This window comes from Schistocerca piceifrons, chromosome 1, assembly GCF_021461385.2.
Source record: "Schistocerca piceifrons isolate TAMUIC-IGC-003096 chromosome 1, iqSchPice1.1, whole genome shotgun sequence".
Lineage (NCBI taxonomy): Eukaryota > Metazoa > Arthropoda > Insecta > Orthoptera > Acrididae > Schistocerca > Schistocerca piceifrons.
This window is the reverse complement of record NC_060138.1, coordinates 686,126,928-686,152,715: the sequence shown is the minus strand read 5'-3', so window position 1 is coordinate 686,152,715 and position 25,788 is coordinate 686,126,928. Positions and strand designations below refer to the sequence as shown.

General features: G+C 40.0%; 1 protein-coding gene across 4 annotated transcripts in view; it reads right to left on the bottom strand.

Annotated features, from left to right (window-relative positions):
• LOC124709528 (exonuclease mut-7 homolog) overlaps positions 1 to 25,788 on the bottom strand; it is a 232,064-nt gene that overhangs the window by 97,445 nt on the left and 108,831 nt on the right. For all 4 annotated transcript variants that reach the window (XM_047240847.1, XM_047240845.1, XM_047240848.1 and 1 more), the window contains one exon: positions 10,958 to 11,104. In XM_047240847.1, coding sequence (XP_047096803.1) covers positions 10,958 to 11,104 — 147 coding nt within the window. The remainder of the gene's footprint in view (positions 1 to 10,957; positions 11,105 to 25,788) is intronic.

Sequence of the window (25,788 nt, the reverse complement as noted above, 5' to 3'; positions counted from 1 at the left end):
GAAGAAGGCTTTGCACAAATTCGAGTCTGTCACATCGAAAGCTACAAAATGCTGTCCGAGCCTTTTTCATAAGCTTCCCAATCCTTGGCTGAATCATCATATGGAGGAAAAATGGGTGAAATGACTGATGGAACAGTACCCTATCTGTTAATGGAAGCTGACAAAGGGGTCACAGCTGAAGTAAGCTGAATAATCAGGGAAGGTAGCACAGCATCCATACCGAATAAAGCTGATGAAACCACACTAAGACTGCACATGCAGAAACCGTTCCATACTTGTTGCCCATTGTATAGAAACCAAGTAACACACAAAACCGATTCAAGACACACAAAAATGGCTTCATTGATAACCTCTGAACATCAAGCCTCTCGGGACTCCACAAGACACAGAACACAGTTGGGCGCAATACAACTTCAGTCAGCACTGCTCAACACAAATACAGGCATGGGGTGCCAGTAGACGGCGTGGCAGAGACTGTGCTGTGCACACACTTCCTATCGACAACCTCTAATGGCCAACCTGCACTGACACTGACACTGACACTGACACTGACACACACACACACACACACACACACACACACACACACACACACACACACACTAGCAGTGGGACATAGCACATGGCCTACAGGAATCCAAGGAAAACAGACGGACTCATACATGAAAGACCTAAAGTCATAATTATCTGAACATAAAACTTCAATAAGAAATCCAGCAGTGTTAGATAAAATGGCATTTGAAGTGATGTGTGCTATCCTGACTTTTTACTTAGGGAACTATCAAATCACCAAGAAGCTTACAAAAAGAAATACACCTTTGTTGAATAATAATCCTGAATTGCAAAGTAAGCAGGTAAGAAGACTGTTCAACTTTGCAAGAAGGTACGGACAATGGATAAAATACTGGGAGGTCCTTGCCAAATACAACGCTGCTATTAAAAAGTGAAACAATAATCCTGGTAGATATTCTGTGCGGAGGTGGAAAGTACAGCTGTCAGAGCCAGATTTCACAAAATTCTTACAAGGGCACTAATAAATCCAGGATGCACACTAAGGTAGGAGGATGGTGAGTATACAATGGCAGCACAAGACGCTGGATGTGGTCCTCAAGACTCAGTTTCCTCAATGCACTCTGGAAGATGATATGAATCAAGATTCAGTCCCAGTGAGGTACTGATTCACAAGTAACTGACACGAGAACTGGGAATCTGCTGAAAAAGTGTTGATTTCAAGAAAATCCTGTTGGTACTGGGAATGTTTCAACAGCCAGATGGAATTTTTCCAGCTCTACTGCAACAAGCAGGAGAAAGATCATAGCCCGACTCACGAACGAATGCAGTCTGCGAAGGTCACGGCACAGACAAGGATTGCAGCATTGCCAGTTCCAAATGACAGTTGTGGTACACGTGTAGAGGTGCTTTGCACCTGAAGAAAGCATCTATCATTCAAATTATCCCTCTCACCTGCTTATGTAGAGTTTGTTACTTACCATCATCGTCAGTGACAACTATTAATAAACTGAATAAAAATTCACTGAATAACTCACTAAGAGGACATTTAATGCATGCACTGGCTACAAAGTTCACAGCACAATGCTCAGAACACTACTGAATGCCTATTGGCTCTCAGAGAATGATAGTGTTAAGCGCACAGAACAAACAAATTCGACCGCTTTGGTACGTGACTCTGACTTTAATTGGACCCTAGGGTGTTTAGAGTCAGTCTAGCAGCAGAAGTCATTCATAATGCTTGAAGAATAGTGAAGGTTGGTTTTATTCCAAAGCCAGGGAGAAATGATCATACCAAGACTATTGATATGAGACCAGCCCCTCTGTCCTTCCTTTTGAAGACATTAGAAAAACTGGTTAATGTGCACATTAGGGAAAAGAGGTTCCTTTACATGAAAACCAACATGCATATCAACCAGGTAAATCATGCTAAACAGCCCTTCACCAAGTTGTTGGAAATGTAGAAAAAGTATTTACTATTAAAAACAGTCTTGATTACAATTTATTTAGTACGGTGACCGGTTTCGACTACTACTGTGGTCATCTTCAGACCAATGAGTAAGAACCTCATTGTGCTAGAGAATTGAGTAGTGATTCTCTAGAAGGAGGTTCTTACTTATTGGTCTGAAGATGACCACAGTAGTGGTCGAAACCGGTCACCGTACTAAATAAATTGTGATCAAGACTGTGTTTAATAGTAAATATTTGTAACATATCGTTCACTGTCACTCCCATAATGTATTCAAAAGTAATGCAGAAAAAGCTCTACACTTTCAGAAAATTGCTCTCTACATTTTCCTGCATATCAAGTGGGCTTTTAGTAATATGACCTTCGAATCCATGATTTGCTCTATCCATGGGTTCGAGCATGGCACCGAGACCATCATATGTAGGCAGATTATGACCATGCCGAACAGAAGAAAAGTAAAACAAACAATTGTGGATATGAAAATGGTTATCAGCATCACCATAGGTGTCTGCAATTCGATGTTTTGTCGCCAATATTGTGGAATGTAGTGCAGAATGAACCATTAAAGAGTTAAGTTCTAGAGGTTACTTTTGCCGAAGATATAAAGACAATTTAAACATAGTAATACTAGGCAAATTTGCAAGTACCATTAGAATAGCACCACAATGCACTCTGAACACTGTGCAAAACTGGTGTAAGAAACATCTAAGGGTCATTCCCAGCAGTACTTCAGATACAGAGATACGTAAACAGGCAGAATAGGGCACTGTGGTTGGCAACGCCTATATAAGACAACAAGTGTCTGGCGCAGTTGTTAGATCACTTACTGCTGCTACAACGGCATGTTATCACGATTTAAGTGAGTTTGAACGTGGTGTTATAGTCGCTGCACAAGTGATGGGACACGGCATCTCCAAGGTAGCGATGATGTGCGGATTTTCCTGTATAACCATTTCATGACTGTACCGTGAGTATCAGGAAACTGGTATAACATCAAATGTTTGACATCTCTGCGGTTGAAAAACGATCCTGGAAGAATGGGAGCAATGACAACTAAAGAGAATTGTTCACTGTGCAACCCTTCTGCAAATTGCTGCATATTTCAATGCTGTGACTTCAACAAGTGTCAGCATGTGAATCATTCAACTAAACATGATTGATATGGGCTTTCGGAGCCGAAGGCCAACTCTTGTACCCTTGGTTACTGCACGACACAAAACTTTACGCTTCACCTGGGCCCTTCAACACCAACATTGGACTGCTGATGACTGAAAACATGTTGTCTGGCCGGATGAGTCTTGTTTCAAATTATATTGAGCAGATGGATGTGTACGGATACGGAGACAACCTCATGAATCCATCGACCCCACATGTCAGCAGGGGACTGTTCAAGCTGGTGGAGGCTCTGTAATGGTGTGGGGCATGTACAGTTGGAGTGATGTGGGACCCCTGATAAGTCTAGATATGACTCTGACAGGTGACACGTACACAAGCATCCTGTCTGATCACCTGCATCCATTCATGTCCATTGTGTATTCTGATGGACTTGGGCAATTCCAGCAAGACAATGCGACGCCCCACATGTCCAGAATTGCTACAGAGTGGCTTCGGGAACACTCTTCCAAGTTTAAACACATCCGCTGGTCACCAAACTCGACAGACATGGACATTATTGAGCATATCTGGGGTGCCTTGCAGCTTGCTGTTCAGAAGAGATCTCCACCCCCTCATACTCTTATGGATTTATGGACAGCTCTGCAGAATTCATGGTGTCAATTCCCTCCAGCACTACTTCAGACATTAGTCGAGTCCATGCCACGTTGTGCTGTGGCACTTCTGAGTGCTCAGGGGGGCCTACATGGTATTAGGCAGGTGTGCCAGTTTCTTTGGCTCTTCATTGTATCTGCTTATGCACCTCTTGTGTTGCATGCTCTCATATACTATGGCGCCAGACCTCTAAACACTATTTCCCCTTAATTATTCATATCAGAGCATCCCATAGATAGGAGACCTTTATTGTTGTGCACTTGGTTGAGACCGTCTTTGTGACACAGTTTGTTACCTTGTGTGAAACCATGCATCATTTGTGGACTCGTGAAAAGTCTATGATCAGCGCATGTAGTTAAATTCAACTGGGCGTGAGTAGTTCCGTAATGCAGGCAGTAAAGAGAACTTCTGACCGTCTCAATATTAGTGAAGGTATAGTGAAGCGAATTTCAAGAGATTATAGAGAAACTTCTTGTCTTGTTATCACAAAAAAAGGAGAGAGAAAAGAGAGAGAGTTTGTGTTGGATGAGTTTACACAGGGAGCCATAAGGAGAATATTCCACATTTTCTATATGAAGAAGGTGCTTCCAACACTAGCAGCCATGTTGGAAAAGTTGAAGACTGAACTGGAAGACTCTCCTGATATGAGTGAAATAAGCTTTTGTGTGTTATTAAGAAGTTGGGGTTCACATACAAAACATTCAACAAAGACCGTGTGCTGATGCTAAACAGCAGGAAAAAGAAATGAGTTCTTGCAGGAAATAGGATTACTGTGAAACACTGGATGGAATATTTATTACACTGATGAGAGTTGATGTGGTGCACATCAATCCAGAAAGTTTGGATGGCAGGAACAAAAAATGCCTTATGCAATAGAAAACGTATTTGATTATCACAGAGGAAGCATTCAAGGTTGGAATGTCTAGAAAGGAGGAATTTAAATGTCATCTGGTTCTGGAAAAAGGATTGTAATATGTCCCACTGGAAACAAAAAAAGATGGGTCCATACAATGTGCTGGTTTATGTTTTACTGGGTGAAGAGGAGGTGCAGATTATCATTCTGAGGTGAATACCAAACACTACGAAATATTACCAAGCAGATCTGTGATTATTTTAGATCAAGCTCCATGTCATATGATGGTAAACCCAGTATCACAAAACTAATTCATCTACAAAATGGAGAAAGGATTCCATTATTGAATTAGAGTGCTGCAACGCTCAGTGTTTGACCGGTCACGGCTCGCCCGTTGACAGGGGGACCGAGCCGCCCGTGTCCGGCCCCATACGTTAATGAAATATTATAAGAGTCACAACATTCCCGTTTCTCTATATTACACTTTCCACTAACTATGCAAAAACGATTATGTTAATGATTGCATGTTGTCACGTACTCGCCCCATGTCTGTTGTCCGGATTCCGGACACGCGGATAACCGAGCATGACCGGTCACCGCTGACGTCTCACCTCACCTCGCCCCGGCTCGCTGCACTGTACTGTACTGTACAAATCCAACGCCTCTCTCTCTCTCTCTCTTTTAATACAAAAGTAGCATATCCAGGAACGGGTGCGTGAGACAGCTAAATTCATAAAGCACTTGGAAAGTAAAATGATATTTCAATACAATCGCGGATAGAAGACGAGTCTCATTTCCAAACAAAAGATATATTTTTCCTTTCATTTATAGGAAACATTAAATAAGTGCTTTCCCTGTAATCTAGAAGACAACCATCTTCATAAAGAAAGCATACAAAGAACATTAAACATTTACAGACGTAAGTAACTTGTCATACTTTTCAATTGTTTGCAACATAAACAAAATTATAGTTATTGTTGATCAGCAGTAAATCACTAACGCGTTCCGGATTTAATTGGCTGCGGCAATTTGTTAGTAACATGCCGGCTTTACTAAAGCACCTTTCACTAGGTGCGCTTGTTGCTGGGATACATAAAATACGTAAATACGTCTTGCATCTGCAGCCATATCTGGCAGATCTGTTTCATGTCTGCTCCACCACTTTAAGATGTCATCATCATCTCCGGGGTGCATTAAAATGTACAGATCTACTTCATCTGCTGCGGATGATCTGTTGTTCCTCCATTCCTTGAAACAATCTCTCTTTCTGGGTGGTGATGACACAGTACTTGAAGGATCTATGATAATAAACAAAAGAGACAAGTAATACAGAACTGATATGGAAATCATTGAAACGTTCCCGTAAGAGACCAATGACCTCTCTGTTTGGTCTCTCCCCCCAAACAACTCGACCCCCGTTCCCATAAAAACGAGATGTTTTACGTTAATGAGATATTATACGAGTCACAACATTCCCGTTTCTCTATAACACACTTTCCACTAACTATGCAAAAACGATTATGTTAATGATTGCATGTTGTACCTGCGTACGTAGCACACATTATCGCACATTGCTAAGAATTTCCTGCTTTTCACTTATTTCAAGCATATTAAGATCACGGAAGGACGGCCAAAGAAACGATCTTTTTGAGGTTTCCTGCAACTGTGTTTCTTTAAATGAGTGGTTCCCGACTGGAAAAACAATAAAGTGGAGCAGTTTATGCATGATACATACCCAGTAGACGCACTGTTTTCATCTACAACCAACAGAAATGTAATCCATACTTGGCTTCTTAGACCTTCCCGTGTAAACATTGGTTTCAATCTTACGTCTTACTACACTGGCTTCCTCGCGCTGCTTGACTACAGAGAGAGAGAGACCACAAATGAGAATCCCATACTGGCTGCAGTGTCTCACGGATAATAACACGTGTAATGTGTTTGAAGTTATGTGCTACGTATTCGGTCACGGCTTCTATGCTCGGTCACCAGAACTAGTGCGGGTAGCCTATCCAGTTAGGGTGTGCTCGCTCCACCTCGTATTTTGTGCTCACTTACTCGGTCATGCAGGACTCTATATTGAATGGATGGAAAGTAATAGTGTAAAACTTCCATCTAATGCCACATTTACTACAGCTGGCCTACTGAAACAAGTGCAACAGCACTTCAGGTCACAAGAGTGCCTTTTGAAAAGTGTGTTGCATTCAGTGGACAAGGAAATTAAACTTCTACAGTTGCTAGTGGAGTACTGTGGATTCAACACTATTGAACTTAATTGGGTAGTTGTCAAGAACAAGATTGCAAAGGAGAATAATTTGAAGCTAAATTGTACTTTAATAGAGTTGTACTGCTCCACTGTGGAAAGTGTTCCCCAGAGCTTCTGGAGGAATTCAGTGAATCATATACACAAACCTGAAAACAGTTATGCACAAGGAATCCACAGTCTTGACATAACAACAGAACCATTGCTGATCCATGTACAGAACTGCAATAGCAGCTGTGAGATCTCTGTCAGTAGCAAAAGTGATGAAGGTGGGTTATATTTCATTCAGGATTCTTTACTGCAAAATTTATTTGAGATAGCTGGATTTCCATTCATGTTACAATGTACAATACATTTAACTGTTCATTTATTCAGAGCTGATTATACAGCGAGCATTCATTTGCAATTTATCATATTATTGCCCTCTACTTGCAACAACTGAATGCAGCAATGCTGTACTGAAAAGCAACAACGAAGCTGCCATTCTTCGCCAGTTAATTAGATGCTTATCACACATTACGATAGTGGTGGCACACTGATATGATGATTACAGTGCACCACAGCCTCACATTTATTGCAGCTACTAACACAATTACTTTACAAACTCTTAAATGAAAAACGCGAGGAGTATTCAAGAGTGACGACATACAGTGTAACCAACAAATGTTCAAGCTTTACATCCGTGCTTTCCACTGCACCAACTACGATGGTAAGCTCAATCGCAGAATCTTGCATTTGATATTATACAGCAATGAAATTACTAATCAGAAAACAATGAAAATTAACCTGCAAAAAGAGAAAAAGGTTGTATCTTTCAACTGTGCACACGAAATTTTCTCCTAACTGAAGTCTGACTTCTATGACTCCTCAAAGTTGGCACTTGCCAAAAAATGACTCAATAAAGCATGCTTTTTCTTAAACATTACCACATATAGTGCCTCCATTTCAACTACAATGTAACATTCCTACACTAAATAAAAGCAGATATTTCCACAATACTGGCAAGGTACAACACACCAATGTTCATCATGTGATATAACCAGAATATAAGCTCATCACCACCTTCTACACTCCCTCTGGCCATCATCTCCTTCCAGCCTCCCTCTGTCCATCCCCACAGCCTCCCCTCTCTCTGTCCATCCCCTCCTGCCCCAACTCACTAACCATCCTCTCCTGTCACCTTTCTCTGTCCATCTCCTTCACTATTCATCTCAACATTCTTGCAGCTGTACCCATTCACACGTGTAGCCCCTGCAAAGCCCTCTTTCACTGTTCTAAATCTCTTTTTACTCCTGACCTGTAGGCTGGCCTGCACAGCAGGTCGATTGGCTGGTCGATACTACTCTTACACAACACATCTTTTGTACAGGGCAACCTATACAACAGTGGCTGAAAAAAATAAAAACAAAAAAATAATTGCCTATATCTCTGCTCCTATTGGAGTTAGGAGGTTATAAAACCCACAGTGCTGGTACTTGTGAAGATTGCGGTTTGTGTGCCAAATTTTGTTGAAATCAATCCTGGGATATTGGAGGAGGTCCCAGACATGCACACATATGTAAATACATACTAACAGTCTACTTTTTATACATACATCAAAAAAAGTTTTGCATTACCTCCGTTCCCAGAGTTCCGGAATCTGTACATAAAATTGGAAGAGAGATCAACATAATCATTTCCGCCCTTTTTATTGCTCATGAAAACCACACACTGCATGTTGTACCACCATACAGTGAGACCTTCAGAGGTGGTGGTCCAGAATGCTGTACACACCAGTACCTCTAATACCCAGCATCAGGTCCACTTGCATTGATGCATGCCTGTATTCGTTGTGGCATACTATCCACAAGTTCATGAAGGCACTGTTGGTCCAGATTGTCCCACTCCTCAATGGCGATTCAGTGTGGACCCCTCAGAGTGCTTGGTGGGTCAAGTTGTCCATAAACAGTCCTTTTCAATCTATACGAGGTATGTTCGATAGAGTTCATGTCCGGAGAACATGCTGGCCACTCTAGTTGAGCGATGGTGTTATCCTGAAGGAAGTCATTCACAAGATGTACACAATGGGGGTGCAAATTGTTGTCCATGAAGAAGTCTGCCTCACCAATATGCTGCCAATATGTTTGCACTATCGGTTGGAGTATGGCATTCACATATCATACAGCCGTTACAGTGCTTTCCATTACCACCAGTGGCAAACGTCAGACCCACATAATGCCACCCCAAAACAGTAGGGAGCCTCCACCTTGCTGCACTCGCTGGACAGTATGTCTAAGGCGTTCAGGCTGAATGGGTTGCCTCCAAACACGTCTCCAATGATTGTCTGGTTGAAGGCATATACAAAACTCATCAGTGAAGAGAACATGATGCCAATACTGAGCGGCTCATTCGGTAATTTATTGGGCCCATCTGTACCGCGCTGCATGGTATTGTGGTTGCAAAGATGGACCTCGTCATGGACATCGGGAGCGAAGTTGCACATCATGCAGCCTACTGCGCACAGTTTGAGTCGTAACACGACATCCTATGGCTGTAAGAAAAGCATTATTCAACATGATGGCACTGCTGTCAGGGTTCCTCTGAGCCATAATCCTTAGGTAGTGGTAATCCACTGCTGCAGTAGCCCGTGGGCGGCCTGAGCAAGGCATGTCATCGATAGATCCTGTCTTTCTGTATCTTCTCCATGTCCAAACAACATCACTTTGGTTCACTCCAAGTTGCTTGGACACTTCCCTTGTTGAGAGCCCTTCCTGGCACAAAGTAACAATGTGGACACGATCGAACCGCGGTATTCACCATTGAGGCATGGTTGAACTACAGATAACATGAGCCGTGTACCTTCTTCCTGGTGGAATGACTGGAACTGATCGGCTGTCGGACCAGCTCCATCTAATAGGCGCTTCTCATGCATCATTGTTTACATTTTTGGGCGAGTTTAGTGACATCTCTGAACAATTAAAGGGATTATGTCTGTGATACAATATCCATAGTCAACGTCTTATCTTCATGAGCTCTGGGAACTGGGGTGATGCAAAACTTTTGTTTGGTGTGTGTATACATCAGTTCTTGCCTACCAGAGCTCCACAACTGCTCCAGCTGTGCTCCTGCCTAGCACTCCGAGCACTGCAGTGAGTGGGACTGAATGGTGAGGAGGAAGAGGACAATTAAGGCCGTAGTTGGACAGTCATCTTGGCAGACACCAAGTAGTGTGCCAACAGTACTACTTGCTTTAAATTAGATTTATGTTCTGCATTAGAAGTACTATAACACTACAGACTTGTCCAAAAAAGAAAAAGTGGAAAAGCCACTCCAATATGTGGTAGTTTTCCTTAATGTTATTAGAAAATTATTTATTTAATTAATTATGTGTGTTGAGAAAAAGGGATAATGTATAAACAAAGAATATATATGATGTCCTAGGCTAGAGTATAATCTTTGTCGTCCTTGGTATAAAGATAAAAGAGATAGTATTCTCTTCCTTTTCCTTTGTGACCATCATTTGATGAACAGCTCTGTATTCAGGTTCGTGTTAAAAGAATTAATATTTCATTCATTTGATTTCAGAAGATATATTAATATTGTTAAATGATAGTACATGTTATCATTTGTAAGATTAGCACTATGTTTTTGTCAACTGTGTTCTGAATGCTGCATCTGTCTTTTATTCTGTAACTTGTAACTTCTTGTTTTGCATTTGCAAGCACAGCACACACACTTTTAACTTCATTGCGCAATGCAGCATTTGCCATGTGGCCAACTGCCGAATGCTCCACAGCATCAGTGAAGCGTTTGATGGTGCACGTAAATGCAAAAGGAGGAGCTGTGAGGTACAGAATGAAAGACAGCTACAATGTTCAAAATGAAGCTGACACACAGCATTGACTAAGATAGTAACATATTATGCCAAACGAAGAAGGGTGAAAACCTGAACTGCATCTTAAATACAAGGTATATATAAAGTAGCAGGGTAGTGTATTTATCCAATTAACCAGATTTCCTTATCTTGTAAGTCACAAACTTTTTCCCCTGGTATAAACTAATACACTGTAAATGACTTTATCATCAGAAGCTTACTCTCATAGTAATATTTACTCACCATTGTATGGGAAAATAATAGAGTGTTTCTTCACCAATTGTTGCCAAACAAGTGACACATCCAATAACTCACAATGTTCTTCCAGGAAAGGGTACAAATGTGGCAATGAATTTTTGATCATAGCCATATCTCCCACATACGAGAATGCTGGAATGAAAATTATGTAAATTAAAACATCTAAAATTCAATATTAACAATAAATGTATTACTTCATACATATGCACATATATCCATACCTCCCTGTCATACCCAGCCACCCACCTTCCTGTAAGTGGGACACACACACACACACACACACACACACACACACACACACACACACACAGAGAGAGAGAGAGAGAGAGAGTTGAGTGTATTTGTTGTAATCTATTTGCAACAAGTCATTTCTTTTACACACAGGAATGGCATAACACCCCTCCAAGATATCTCCCACATTTCAGTGAGCAGAGGGAAGACTGACAATATCGACTCCCAGAATCTTTTCGATATCCTACTAACTATGCTAGTTAGCTTTTACTTGACTCTTATTCAAACTTATCTCCCACACAATTTTTGCTGAAATTCACTGACATGTCATTATGGAGCCAACTGTTACAAGATGTGTGAAATCAGAATTTCCATTGAAACTAATGTCTTATTTTGCAGAATTTATTTAATTTCTTATACACCTCTTGCTTTGACTTAGCTACTGATCTCCAGATACGTTAAAGAGATTATTATCAAGGATGAGTGCTGTTTTGGTGCACCTCATATTCCTGATTTAAGAGTTTGGTTGAAGCCAATTGTCCTGAATTTCATAAACGAGTATGCTTAAGTTATAACTGTTGGGCTGAAAAGTGGAATGTTGTGTATTTCAGAGAACAGGTACTTTACCTTAACTATCCAAATCGAAAGGATTCTTTCCATAAAATTTAACCTCCAGGTGAGATACTTAAGGATGGAGTCTGTTGAAGCAAATTAGTCAACAAGAAACTTGGCTTCTGTATGATAATTCTTTCCCCTTGGAATGAACTCTGACTGCACTATGCACATAATATTGGGGGGGAAAAACAATGAGCATGACTTTGATATCTGATTTTGACTCATGTGCTTTTTAGGATGAGGAAATTCATTGGTTTTCCATTGGAAACAGAATTTCCACGCCAGTGTCACACCCATAGACTGAAGTTTCATCTCAGGTAACAATTTTGGACACAAAGTCCAGATCTGAGTGAAAACAATCCTTCAACTTCGTGCAAACCAACACACAATTTTCTTCATCACTCAGAAGTTTGGGCACAACAGATCTTGCACTGACTCACATCATCTATAAATTATTGATTAAACTGCTTTGCACAGATTGCTTTAAAATGCCCCTGAATGCCAGTTGGAAACACAACTAGTGCAATTCTATAACTATAATATTTGTGTGTGTGTGTGTGTGTGTGTGTGTGTGTGTGTGTGTGTGTGAAGTATACAGAAAAACTTCAAGGAGGGGGGGGGGGCGCTAAAGATATTTTGAGCTACCTTTACTTTTACCAATTTAAAAAATAATCAAGTCACATGCAAAGTTTAAGAAAGTTTTATTTAAACTGATTATACACATATACAAGACCATGTCATCTTATGATATAAAAAAGTTACAGTTGTGGTTCTCTTCCTTAAATGACGAATTCTATGGGCCTATTCTTCCTGGTAAATTGGTTAATTACATCGTCAATAAGACAATCAAAGTCAGGGTGAGTGTTCAACAGAGCTAAGCCAGTAAGTCGATCCTCCTCCATTGTTGACCTCAGTCATATCTTTATACGCCGCAATGTTGAAAACCTTCTTTCTACTGTAGCAGTAGAGGCAGGTAGACAAGTAAATGTTTTGTACAGTGTGTGCAAAGTAGGATAGGACAAACAGACAGCGCTTGCATAACAGAATCATGATCATTAAGGGCATTTCTGCTCGTTTGCTTGTACTGAAGAATCTCTCCCATTAGTCTCTTTTTAATCATGAAGAGTGATTCTTCTTCAAAGAACGGTAGTTCAGTTAAGCACCGATTCAGTTTATGTGCTGGGTCATTACCATCATTTTTCAGTAGTTGTGAGGGTAAAAGTATGTTGAATTTTAAATGATAAATATTTTCTTCAGCAAAACACACTCTCATTCTGTCGTAACATGAGCCAGTGTTGGAATAAAAACAGTTCTTTTCCAGGTTTTCCCTGTGTCCTTGTCTGCCTTTATGACAAGGAACACTCATCTACACAGCTAACTCTTCCATAACTGCCTTTGTCTCTCCAACAATACAAGCATAGTGGCTATCAGCATAAGCTCTCATGCCATCTTACACCTTGAGCATCGAACCTAATTTTGCTTTTGCCACTGCTAGGGTCTAGGGTCTTGTAAGATTTTGCTGACTGGATATGTTATGCTGGTAATGTCACTCACAAGGAGATGGCATGACTGTTGGGTCGGGGATTTGTCCGAAATTTTGTGTAGTGAAAGAGGACCCCTAACACCTCACATGGTTAAAATATTAAGATGCACTACTCGGAAAATCCCGAGAAAAATCGATCCAAAGTTTCTTAGGTGCCTTATGAGTATAAAATGTTAGTTTATTGCCGAGCCACTGTCTGGCCTAGATGGCCGCGGGCATGGTAGCTCAGTGTGTTCAGTCGGAGGGCTACGTGCTCTCTGTAATAAAAAAAACTGGGTCAAGGAATCAACGATCAACTTGAATGGATGTCTTGTGACATCCACCCAGACCAAACGCAACGAACTATATCGAGGAGGGGGGGGGGGGGGGGGGGAAGAAGAAGAAGAAGAAGAAGAAGATGGTTAGGGCTCGGACTCTTACGTCAGACGTCTCGGGTTCGATTCCTCGTCTGGCATTTTCTTTTGTTATTCCACCAATTATTCAAAAAGTTTCTCAAACCTACATTACTTTTAAAACATTATTTTAGCTCAAGAACATGAAGTTTTTCATTCACTGAAAAATATTTGTGCTCATTGTTCTATTTCGTTTTATAGGGTTTCAAGGTTTAAAGGGGCTTTGTAAGGGTCCCCTTGGGATTATAATGGTCATCTGCACATAGGAATGTGCGTGAGCCATGAGAAGTAAACGGCAGTTTGTTTTTCGATTTCGTCGTGAACAGACTTGCCTGTTTCAAATTTCAGCGTGTTATTCCACTCCAAGGTTAAAATGTCGACTGAAGGAGTTGCTGGCTCATCTGGAATAGGAGAAGAAATTCCTGAAGAATCCTTTCATAGTGATCTATCAAAATTATGATTGAAGGACACAATGGTGTATTATGAAAAGCTGTTGATGGAAAATAATTTAATTGCATTGACATCTTCGGAAGAAATCTCTCGCGATGCTATGTTATTGGCCGGAGAACTTTATAATAATACACTGGAACTTTTGGGTGAAAAAACATTCGTAACTGAAGAGGAATTAATTCACGCTCATGAGGATTGCGAAGAATGTGAGGAGAAAGATGAACAGTTCAAAGTGCCACAAAGTAATTCGTCTCCAGATGAATATAAACCGTCACCGAAAAGATTTAAAAGTGACATGATTCCCATTGCCTACAAAGTCAAAGTCGTGAATATTGCTAAAGTGCACCCCTTAAAATTGGTGGTACGTGAATGGATAAATTTGAGGCAATAGATTTGTGGACCTACGACCGTTTTGTGGAAGCAAGACAGCAATATCAGCTAGTCACAACAAGAAATTTACAGCAATGGGCATTGACTGCAGCTGCAAAATTCGTCGATTTCAAATTCAAGGTGCCTGATCGATGGGTCACGGCATTTAAACAGAAACACAGAATTTCACAACGCAAGATCACGAAACTGGTTTCGAAAAAAGCGGCGTCAATGGAGGACATCCAGGCATCTGCGGAGACCTTTCGTCGGAAGACATGCCATTTAATCCCTCAATACTATGAGGATTATGTGATAAATACTGACCAAACAGGTAAATACACATTTTCTGCGTACAAAATGTTTTTACCGATGTAAAATATATCAATTCAAATTTAATTATAGATAAAGATATTTACACACACATTCAAATATTGTTTAATATTAAAAATACTATTGTTTCAGGATGCCAATATCAATCTGTTTTCAACAGGACTCTCACTGAAAAAGGGAGTAAAACAGTTTTCATGAAAAAGTCAGATTTGAATAAAGTGACACATTCATACACCGCACAATATTCAATAACATTATCCGGAAAACCACTCCCACATGTCTTCATATGCTTGCAAGAAGCGACAGGTCATTTCCGACCTCATATTCACAAATTAATAGATGTTATGCCAATACTTATACGAATGTTATCGTAACATCATCGAAGTCCGGAAAATTAATAACAGTTTTATACATGGATTTTCTCCAGAAATGTTTAAAATCTTATGTCGGGAGAATAAATATTTACTTCTCATTGACTCTTGGAGAGGTCAAACGAATCCGCAGATATATGATACAATTTTTCAGGATGATGAAAATATGCCAACTTGGTCTGTAAAAGTTATATCTCCAAAAATTAACTTCTTTGGTGCAACCTTGTGATGTTTACTTTTACAGGCAAGTTAAAAATTTCATTAAGTGCTTGCAAAATTGCAGTGCATTGTTACAGGAGAATCGTGAAATTAGTTCTCAGGAAGATTGTATAAAAATTCATTCTATAATTCACCATCAATTATCGTCGCCAATATTCTGAGACATGATTCAATATGCCTGGTTTGCCTCAAAATTATCAGAAACTCGAAACATTTTCGTAAAAGGTAATGGGGCATGTTTTTATACAGATTTATTGCAAACGCCCTTTGATTGTAAAAAATCCGCTTTTATATGTAGCGCAAGATGTCACAAAAATTATTGCTTTGTTTGTTTTTACGATAATTACCACTGTGGTTCTTGTTTATAATTATTATATGTACAAAAATTGAATGTTTCCCAATTGACTTTGTTATTCTGATTAAAAACCCAATGTTTCTCCTTGTATACTTTACAATGAAATTTGGAAAACCCAACGCCATGAATTGTGTTGTTGGACAAAAAGAAAATAATTTGTATTCAATAATGTAACTAATTTGTTAAAGATAATGTAGGTTTGGGAAACTTCCTGAATAATTGGTGGAATAACAAAATAAAATGAAACAGAAGAAATAAAAAAAGTGCCGGAGGAGGAATCTAACCATCTAGGCCAGACGGTGGCTAGGCAATAGCCTAACATTTTATACTCATAAGGCACCTAAGAAACTTTGGATCGATTTTTCCCAGGATTTTCTGTGTAGTGCATCCTAATATTTTAACCATGTCAGGTGTTAGGAGTCCTCTTTCACCACACAAAATTTCGGACAAATCGCTGTCGTGCTGTCTCCTTTTCAGTGAGAACAGAGTGATGAAAAACTCACAATTAGAGAGAGCTCAGAGGAGAATATTGGCTTTGGCAGCCATTTTTCTATCTGTCCAACACTGTATATCCTTAAGAACTTTGGAAACTGTTCCGACCACATAGCTACCTACGTGCCAGACTGAAACGTATAAAATAGGATGATATGGACGTGCGTGCCACATAGGAAAGTTCAACTACTTAACTACTTGATAACTCAATTCAGTCGAATTGACTGATGAAAGAAGCGAACGAATAGTGTGCATGCTGACTGGCGGTGGTGGTGTGGGTGGCCCTGCAAGGGGGGAGGGGGGGGGGGGTGTCTCATGTGCCCCCCCCCCCCCAATATGTATCTGCCACTGGTGTGAGTGTGTGTGTGTGTGTGTGTGTGTGTGTCATGCGAAAATACAGTGTTCACAATTTAGTCAATCACATTCTCCAACAACAAAATGTCATTCTTTCCCAAGTAACACTGATACTTAAAATCAGTAAATATTTGTTACTAGTTACGTCAATGTAAATTCACACTACAACTAGACTTCAAGTACTATAATTTAATCATGCAGATCACATAAACAAATACCTTCTTCTGTATTGTACTTATTGGTCCTGTTGTCTACAAAAGCAACTTTCGCATAAGGCACTACTCAAGCCAAGTTATAATTACACTTTTGAAAGTGATTTCTAGACATACTTATTTAAAGTTACAATAATACACTTTAGACAAAGTATTTATTATGTAAAATACTTCATAAATTTAAATAATGGAATAAAAGCAGAGATGGTGCGAATATGACTTTAGAGATTTTCCGAAGATTTTGACATCAGTAATAGCTTTTTATGTTTTCAGGAAGTTTGTTACGAAGTTTAACTCCCATGTGGCATGTATTTTTTTGGCAGAGAGATGTGTTGATTTGGCTTGTATACAAATTTTTGTTTTGTCTGGTAAAGTGATCATGTATATTACAGTTATTTTGCAGTCTGCAGTCCGTACTTATTACATTTATTTTAAAGAATATAAGGGTTTCCACAATATATACACATGGTAATGCGCAAATACCAAATATCTTAAATATGTATGCAAGAGTCCTGGTTTGCATAAAAAAAGTGTCTAATGGCTCATTTTTGTAGTTTGAAAGTGCTACTAGCTGTCAAAATAGTTCACAGGTGAACTGCCGGATGTTGGCATCCAATGGGCAAAATATTTCAGCAAACGATCAGTTTGCCATCATCGGGTGTGCTCATGAACTAACAGATTGGGGGGCAGGGGGGGGGGAGGGGGGGGGGGCTCGTGCTGTGCTTTTCTCTCCTCCTTCTCTCCCTCTGGAAAGCTACTCCATCGGCCATCCATGCCCAGCATCCATGGCCCCACTGCTCCCACCAACCCAGTGCTCTGTCCTCGGTTCGCACCTACGTACGCACCCTGGCAACACCTTTGCTGATCCTCCGCCTGCCCCTGTAGTCAGTTCATTGTCTAGTATCTCAATGCTCTTCTTGATTCTTGACCACTCTAATAGTGGGTTCCAATGCCTTGCTAAGTACATACCCACTATCACGATTTATTAGCAGTTCCCTTAATTGACTCTAATAGATTCCTTAATGACACAGTCCCAGAGTTTGGATATCTGTGTCAGAGCCTTGGTGTGGTTATAGCCCATTCTGTGCATTCCCGTCAGGTAAGTGTTCTGTGACCTCCAACTTGTCAGGTTGCTGCAATCTGGTATGATGTTGGTGTTCTCTGCAATTATCTTCAACACTAAGCAATGTTTGACCTATGTAAGTTTTACCTCATTGGCAGGGTATCTGACAGACCCCGGGTTTCCATAGCCCAAAGTCATCATTATCAAGTAGGGCCCTTGTTTTGGTTGATGGGCGAAGACTGCCTTCACTTGGTGTTTCTGAAGAATTCGTCCAGTATTGCTGGATAACACGCCACAAAAAGGAATGAATGCAATGGCCGCGTCCTCCTTAGAGTCCTCTTCTGGTTCTGCCACTTGCTAAACCTGTCACGCTCTCATGCAAACAAAAGCTATACAACCGAACACCTATAGCAGGTAGAGGGCAGTCATAAGGAAACTAAGATGAGATCCTGATATTGTGGTCTTGCCAACTGACAAGGGTAACACAACTGTGGTCCTATCTCACCAAAATTACATCAAGAAAATGTGGGGCCTGCTAGAAGTTGGTGCATATCAGTTGGTTGACACTGAAACTACAGAGAGGGTGGAGGGGAAGACCACACTGCTTCTCAAAGAATCCAGCTCGCCAAATGAGGTTACGAGGGAGAATGAGTTCCACCAAGACTTTATGGTCTGCCAATGGTTCACAAGGGTGGGGTTCCTTTACACCCCAATGTCAGTAAAATTTGTGCTCTGACATACTCATTTGCTAAGTATCAAAAGAATTTGCTTAGTCATTATGTGGGGAAGAGCTCATATCACATTCACAACTCTATGGATGTTGTTGGATCCCTTAACAACTTCAAGCTTAAAGATACCAACATACTTGTGAGTTTCAATGTTGTTTCTCTTTTTACCAGAGAGCATTTACAAGAATCCTTAGAACATATGGGCCAGAAATTTGATGCAGAGACGACCCACATTTTTTAGCACGTCTTGACATCGAAGTACTTTCTTCTCTCCGATACCTACTATGAGCAGACGGAAAGAGTAGTCATGGGGAGTCCGCTTTCACCAACTGTTGCCAATATGTACATGGAATATTTCAAGGAGGAAGCCCTAGAATCAACACAATGGAAACCAACATGTTTCTTCCAGTATGCAGATGACACTCATTATACAACCACAAGGAACAGAGAAGCTTCCATAAAATCTTAATTCCATACACCAGAACATCAAAGTCACCCTGAAACTTGAGGTGGATGGAGTACTCCCTTTCTGGATGTGTTGGTTAGAACAAAAGCAGACAGCACTTTGGGCCCCAGTGTTTATTGGAAGAAGATGCACACAGACCTATACTTACATGCTGACAGCTGCTGCCACTCAATTTAGAGGCATGGCACACTCAAAACATTGGTACATAGAATGAGCCCTATCTCTGACAATGACACAGAACCTGAACATCTGAGGGTGGTTTTCTGGAAGAATGGCTACATGAAGTGGCATATTTGGAGAGCCTATGTCCCATACCCTCTGTACAACTGGCAGAACCAGAAGATAATTCTCAGGAGGACATGGGAATTGCATTTATTCCTTTTTGTGCCACATTATCCAGCACGACAGGACGAATTCTTTGGAAACACCTAGTGAATGCAGTTTTCTGCCCATCAGCCAAAACAAAGGCCCTACTTGGTAGTGTGGAAGATGACTTTGGACTTCAGAAATCCAAGGTATTTAGACACCCTGCCAATGTGGTAAGATTTACCTAGGTCAAAAAGTGCATACTGTCGAAGATAATTACAGAGAACACCAATGCCATACCAGACTGCAGCAGCATAACAAGTTGGCGGTCACACAACACTACATGACAGAACTGCACGGAATGGACTACTACCACATCAAGGTTCTGACACAGATGTCCAAATTCTGGTACTGTGTCATTAAGGAATCTACTGAGATTCGAGTAAGGGGACTGCTAATAAAATTGTAAATTTGAGGTAAGTTCCTGTGGGACCAAACTGCTGAGGTCATCCGTCCCTAGCCTTACACACTACTTAATCTAACTTAAACTAACTTACACTAAGGACAACACACACACCCATGCCCAAGGGAGGACTCGAACCTCTGACAGATGGAGCTGCGCGAACCAGAGCCATGCAAACCGTAAAGGCGCCCCAGGTCATGCTGCTACCCTGCGCAGCGAACTGCTAATAAATTATTGTGATAGTGGGTACATACTTAGAAAGGCATGGGAACCTGCTCTTGGAATGGCCAAGAAGAGGAATGAAATACTAGACAATGAATTGACTCAGGGGCAGGCGGAGGATCAGCAGAGGTGCCAATATCTTGCGCACCTGGGAGCGAACCTAGGACGGAACACCAAGTCGACAGGAGCACTGGGGCAAGAGATGCTGGCTGCAGAAAACTCATGATGTAGTTGATCAGAGTGAGAGGAGGAGGAGGAGGAGGAGGAGAGAAAAATGCAGTCAGTTAGTTCATCAATGCACTTGATGATGGCAAAGTGGTCATTTGCCGAAATATTTTGTTCGTTGGACACCGACATCCAGCAGTTCACCCATGAACTATTTCAACATGAAGTATGCTACGAGAAGCTGAAAAATCACATGCTATTAGCTGTTTTAGAGTTTCCCCAGAAAGTGACTCCATATTTAAGGCGAGAATTTAAGTAAGCAAGATATGCATTCATTACTGTTTTCTCATTACAGCATGATTTTAGTGAGGAAAGAAGGTAATATGTCTTGTTCAGTTCTGCACTGAGATATTCAATATGCTTATTTCATTTTACATTGCTCTACAGCCAAAGTCCTAAGGATTTGGTTTCAGTAATGTTACCAACCAGTTCACCACTGACAGAGACCAAATGGGATGAACATGACCTTGTTTGGAGCATTGTGGGATTTTAGTGCAATGATTTTTTACTATTTATTACAATCACTGCTCTCTCTCTCTCTCCTGTTAGAATTGTGGTGTCATCTGCAAATATGATTGTTTTATGTGCATCCATATTTAAGCTGAAATAATTTATATATGGAAGAAACAGAAAGGGCCCCTTTACTGATCCTTGGGGTACACCATATTTAATTTGTTCATAGTCTGATAAGTGTTCAGATACAGTTTTTCGGTGGATGTTTGTGCAATTGATGCACATTGCCTGCTTGTTATGGTCCGGAAGGAACTGATCCAGTTGCTGGACAGACCTCTAATACCATATTTTTCAAGCTTTGACAGCATAATCGTATGGTCCGCCATGTCAAGAGCTTTAGACAGTCAATAAATACTCCTAGTGATTCCTTTTTCATGTCCATCAGGCTTAATATGGAACAGATGCACTCACTCATAAACAGCAGTTGTCACTGATCTCTTATTTCTGAATCCATGTTGTTAAGTACACAAGATATTGTTTTTATTTGCAAATTTCAAAAGTCTGTCATAGTATAAATTTTTCTAATACTTTTGAAATGCAGGAGGAAACTGCAATTGGTCTGTTATTTACATGATCTTTTTCGCCTGTCAGGGAAAGTGTCTGCCAGGATCGAGCAGTCCCAAAAGTGTATAAATATTTCAATTAGGCTCTATGCACTTTTCTTCAAGATTGCTGCATGGACACCATCAATGTATGTGGAGTTGGAATGTTTCAGTCCTTTATTGCATTAGCTACTTCATCTTTGAGACAGAATTGATGTACATTGACCACCTACAGGCACTTATTTTATACTCATTGGCTTGGGTGTTCTTATGTATGTTTGTTCATATTACATTATCAGCAAACACCTGTGAAAAAAAATTGTTAAATGTGTTTGCTACTTTCAAGGGGTTTGTTCCTCCTTTTTTTTTTTTGTGATAGTGTTATATTTTAGCAAGATGGTCTGTATTCACCAGATTCTTTTTTATAACAATCCGCACAGCCTTCGCTTTATTAGCTGAATTATAAATTTATTCATCATTATGCATTATTTTTGCTGATCTCATTACTTTTCTTAGTATTTTGGAGTATATTTGATAGTATACATGTCTTTCAAGTGAGGAATTTTTTGATTTGCACGTTTTACGAATTAGTCTTTTCCTCTAGCATGAAATCCTTATTCCTCTTAAGATCCAGCTGTTTGTTCTATAATTTTCCCTTACACTTACAGTTTTCAGTGGGAAGGCAATTTGAAGGACATGTGTTTATGTATCAATGGAGGTGTTGAATTTTTCATTTACAACTTTAATTTTGTAAATCCTGATTATATCTTCTACATGTGGTTCTTAAAGGCAATTGTTAATAATACTGCCTTTTATTTTTAAGCTTAGTATTTGAGTGAGAGGGTCACTAAACCCTGCACTGAAAATTGTTAATGGAGTGTTGTGTTAACTTTTCTTGACTAGAAATTGACCTAAAGTTGTTTCACAAGTTTCTTTTCCTCGGGAACAGATTTTACTTCAGCCATTAATCCATAGGATGCTGCAAAGTTTAAAATGGCCTCTCTGTCTCGACAATTTGTGAGGAAATCAATACTGAAGTTGCCACAGATTATTATCTCACAATACATTTCATTTACTTTATTTAGCAATTACTCCATTTTGTTTAAAAAAGTTTACAATTTCCAAAAAATTCTTTTCAACATTTGTTCTAATTAAGTCTGGTAGCGTAGTAAAATCTCAATTTTCCTTTACGTAATTTGCCACCCCACCCTGCTTGGTGTTTTTCCTGCAGTAGTAGGAAGACAAAATTAATTTATTTATTTTCATATTCTGAATTAATTCTGGGTTAAGCCAGTGTTTAGAAATGCATAATACTGACATATATTTAGTTCATCAGTTAACAGTATGTTAATTTTGTCAATCTTTTTACACAGGGATTGCACATTATGGTGATAAATTTTTGGATTGGGTGTATTCACAACTTGGTATTTGGGAGTCATATTTACAACATCATATCTACCCCCATGAACCATGGACCTTGCCGTTGGTGGGGAGGCTTGCATGCCTCAGCAATACAGATGGCCGTACCGTAGGTGCAACCACAACGGAGGGGTATCTGTTGAGAGGCCAGACAAACATGTGGTTCCTTAAGAGGGGCATGTGTTTAGGTCCTCCACGACTTCATTTACGAGGCCTTCTCTGTGATTAATATTCTATAATAGGTGAACTGAAAAGTAGTCAATAACTTCTGCTCAAAACAGTGAGTTAGTATTGTATTGTAAACTATATTTTTATAAACTTTTGAGAATACTGAAAGAAGAGAAATAAAAATGGTGTTTGAGGTGATTTGCTTATCTCCATTGTTATTGGTGGCTTTTACTGCAGCATATTACAGTCTCCCAGGAAATATATTGTGAGTCATCAGCTCCTAGAAATGCAGTAATAGCTGTCAGAATTACCACTTGGTAGTGTTATTAGTATTGTACCCACCTTAGCTTTTTGAAATAGATTTCTGCTGGTAGCCGCAGTGTTTGCTGCCACAGTGAAGAGGTAATCATTGAACATCTTGGATACTTGGTACTCCTCAGACTTGATTACTTGAATTTAAAAAAAACCTTTTAGCTGCTTAAAAGCTGTAATTTTTGCACAGCTTAATGATTTTTTTAAATGTTGGTTATCAAAGAACCATCGAATTTGATGGTTAATGATTTAAATTTTTCATATCTCGGTCACACTGTTTTTTGTGACTTATTCCAGTTGTATCATTGTTTTTGTTTGTCTCTAATTTTAAAAATGTTCCATATAGTTTTTGTGCTACCAATGAAGCATTTTATTTTTTTAGCAGTATGTATGGTTAAATGATGATTGCGTCCTCTTGGGTAAAACATTCTGGAGGTAAAATAGTCCCCCATTCGGATCTCCGGGCAGGGACTACTCAAGAGGATGTCGTAATCAGGAGAAAGAAAAGTGGCGTTCTACGGTTTGGAGTGTGGAATGTCAGATCCCTTAATCGGGCAGGTAGGTTAGAAAATTTAAAAAGGGAAATGGATAGGTTAAAGTTAGATATTGTGGGAATTAGTGACGTTCGGTGGCAGGAGGAACAAGACTTCTGGTCAGGTGACTACAGGGTTATAAACACAAAGTCAAATAGGGGTAATGCAGGAGTAGGTTTAATAATGAATAAAAAAATAGGAGTGCGGGTAAGCTACTACAAACAGCATAGTGGACGCATTATTGTGGCCAAGATAGACACGAAGCCCATGCCTACTACAGTAGTACAAGTTTACATGCCAATTGGGTCTGCAGATGATGAAAAAATTGACGAAATGTATGATGAAATAAAAGAAATTATTCAGACAGTGAAGGGAGACGAACATTTAATAGTCATGGGTGACTGGAATTCGTCAGTAGCAAAAGGGAGAGAAGGAAATGTAGTAGGTGAATATGGATTGGGGGTAAGAAACTGAAGAGGAAGCCGCCTGGTAGAATTTTGCACAGAGCATAACTTAATCATAGCTAACACTTGGTTCAAGAATCATAAAAGAAGGTTGTATACATGGAAGAATCCTGGAGATACTAGAAGGTATCAGATAGATTATATAATGGTAAGACAGATATTTAGGAACCAGGTTTTAAATTGTAAGACATTTCCAGGGGCAGATGTCGACTCTGGCCACAATCTATTGGTTATGAACTGTAGATTAAAACTGAAGAAACTTCAAAAAGGTGGGAATTTAAGGAGATGGGACCTGGACAAACTGATTAAACCAGAGGTTGTACAGAGTTTCAGGGAGAGCATAAGGGAACAATTGACAGGAATGGGGGAAAGAAATACAGTAGAAGAAGAATGGGTAGCTCTGAGGTATGAAGTAGTGAAGGCGGCAGAGGATGAAGTAGCTAAAAAGACAAGGACTAGTAGAAATCCTTGGGTAACAGAAGAAATATTGAATTTAATTGATGAAAGGAGAAAATATAAAAACGCAGTATATGAAGCAGGCAAAAAGGAATACAAACGTCTCAAAAATGAGATTGACAGGAAGTGCAAAATGGGCAAGCAGGGATGGCTAGAGGACAAATGTAAGGATGTAGAGGCTTATCTCACTGTGGGGAAGATAGATACTGCCTACAGGAAAATTAAAGAGACCTTTGGAGAAAAGAGAGCCACTTTTATGAATATCAAGAGCTCAGATGGAAACCCAGTTCTAAGCAAAGGGAAAGCAGAAAGGTGGAAGTAGTATATAGAGGGTCTATACAAGGGTGATGTACTTGAGGACAATATTATGGAAATTGAAGAGGATGTAGATGAAGATGAAATGGGAGACACAACACTACATGAAGAGTTTGACAGAGCACTGAAAGACCTGAGTCGAAACAAGGCCCCGGGAGTAGACAACATTCCATTGGAACTACTGACGGCCTTGGGAGAGCCAGTCCTGACAAAACTCTACCATCTGGTGAGCAAGATGTATGAGACAGGCGAAATACCCTCAGACTTCAAGAAGAATATAATAATTCCAATCCCAAAGAAAGCAGGTGTTGACGGATGTGAAAATTACCAAACTATCAGTTTAATAAGTCACTGCTGCAAAATACTAACGCGAATTCTTTACAGACGAATGGAAAAACTGGTAGAAGCCAACCTCGGGGAAGATCAGTTTGGATTCCGTAGAAATGTTGGAACACGTGGGGCAATACTGACCCTACGATTTATCATAGAAATTAGATTAAGGAAAGGCAAACCTACGTTTCTAGCATTTGTAGACTTAGAGAAAGCTTTTGACAATGTTGACTGGAATACTCTCTTTCAAATTCTAAAGATGGCAGGGGTAAAATACAGGGAGCGAAAGGCTATTTACAATTTGTACAGTAACCAGATGGCAGTTATAAGAGTCGAGGGACATCAAAGGGAAGCAGTG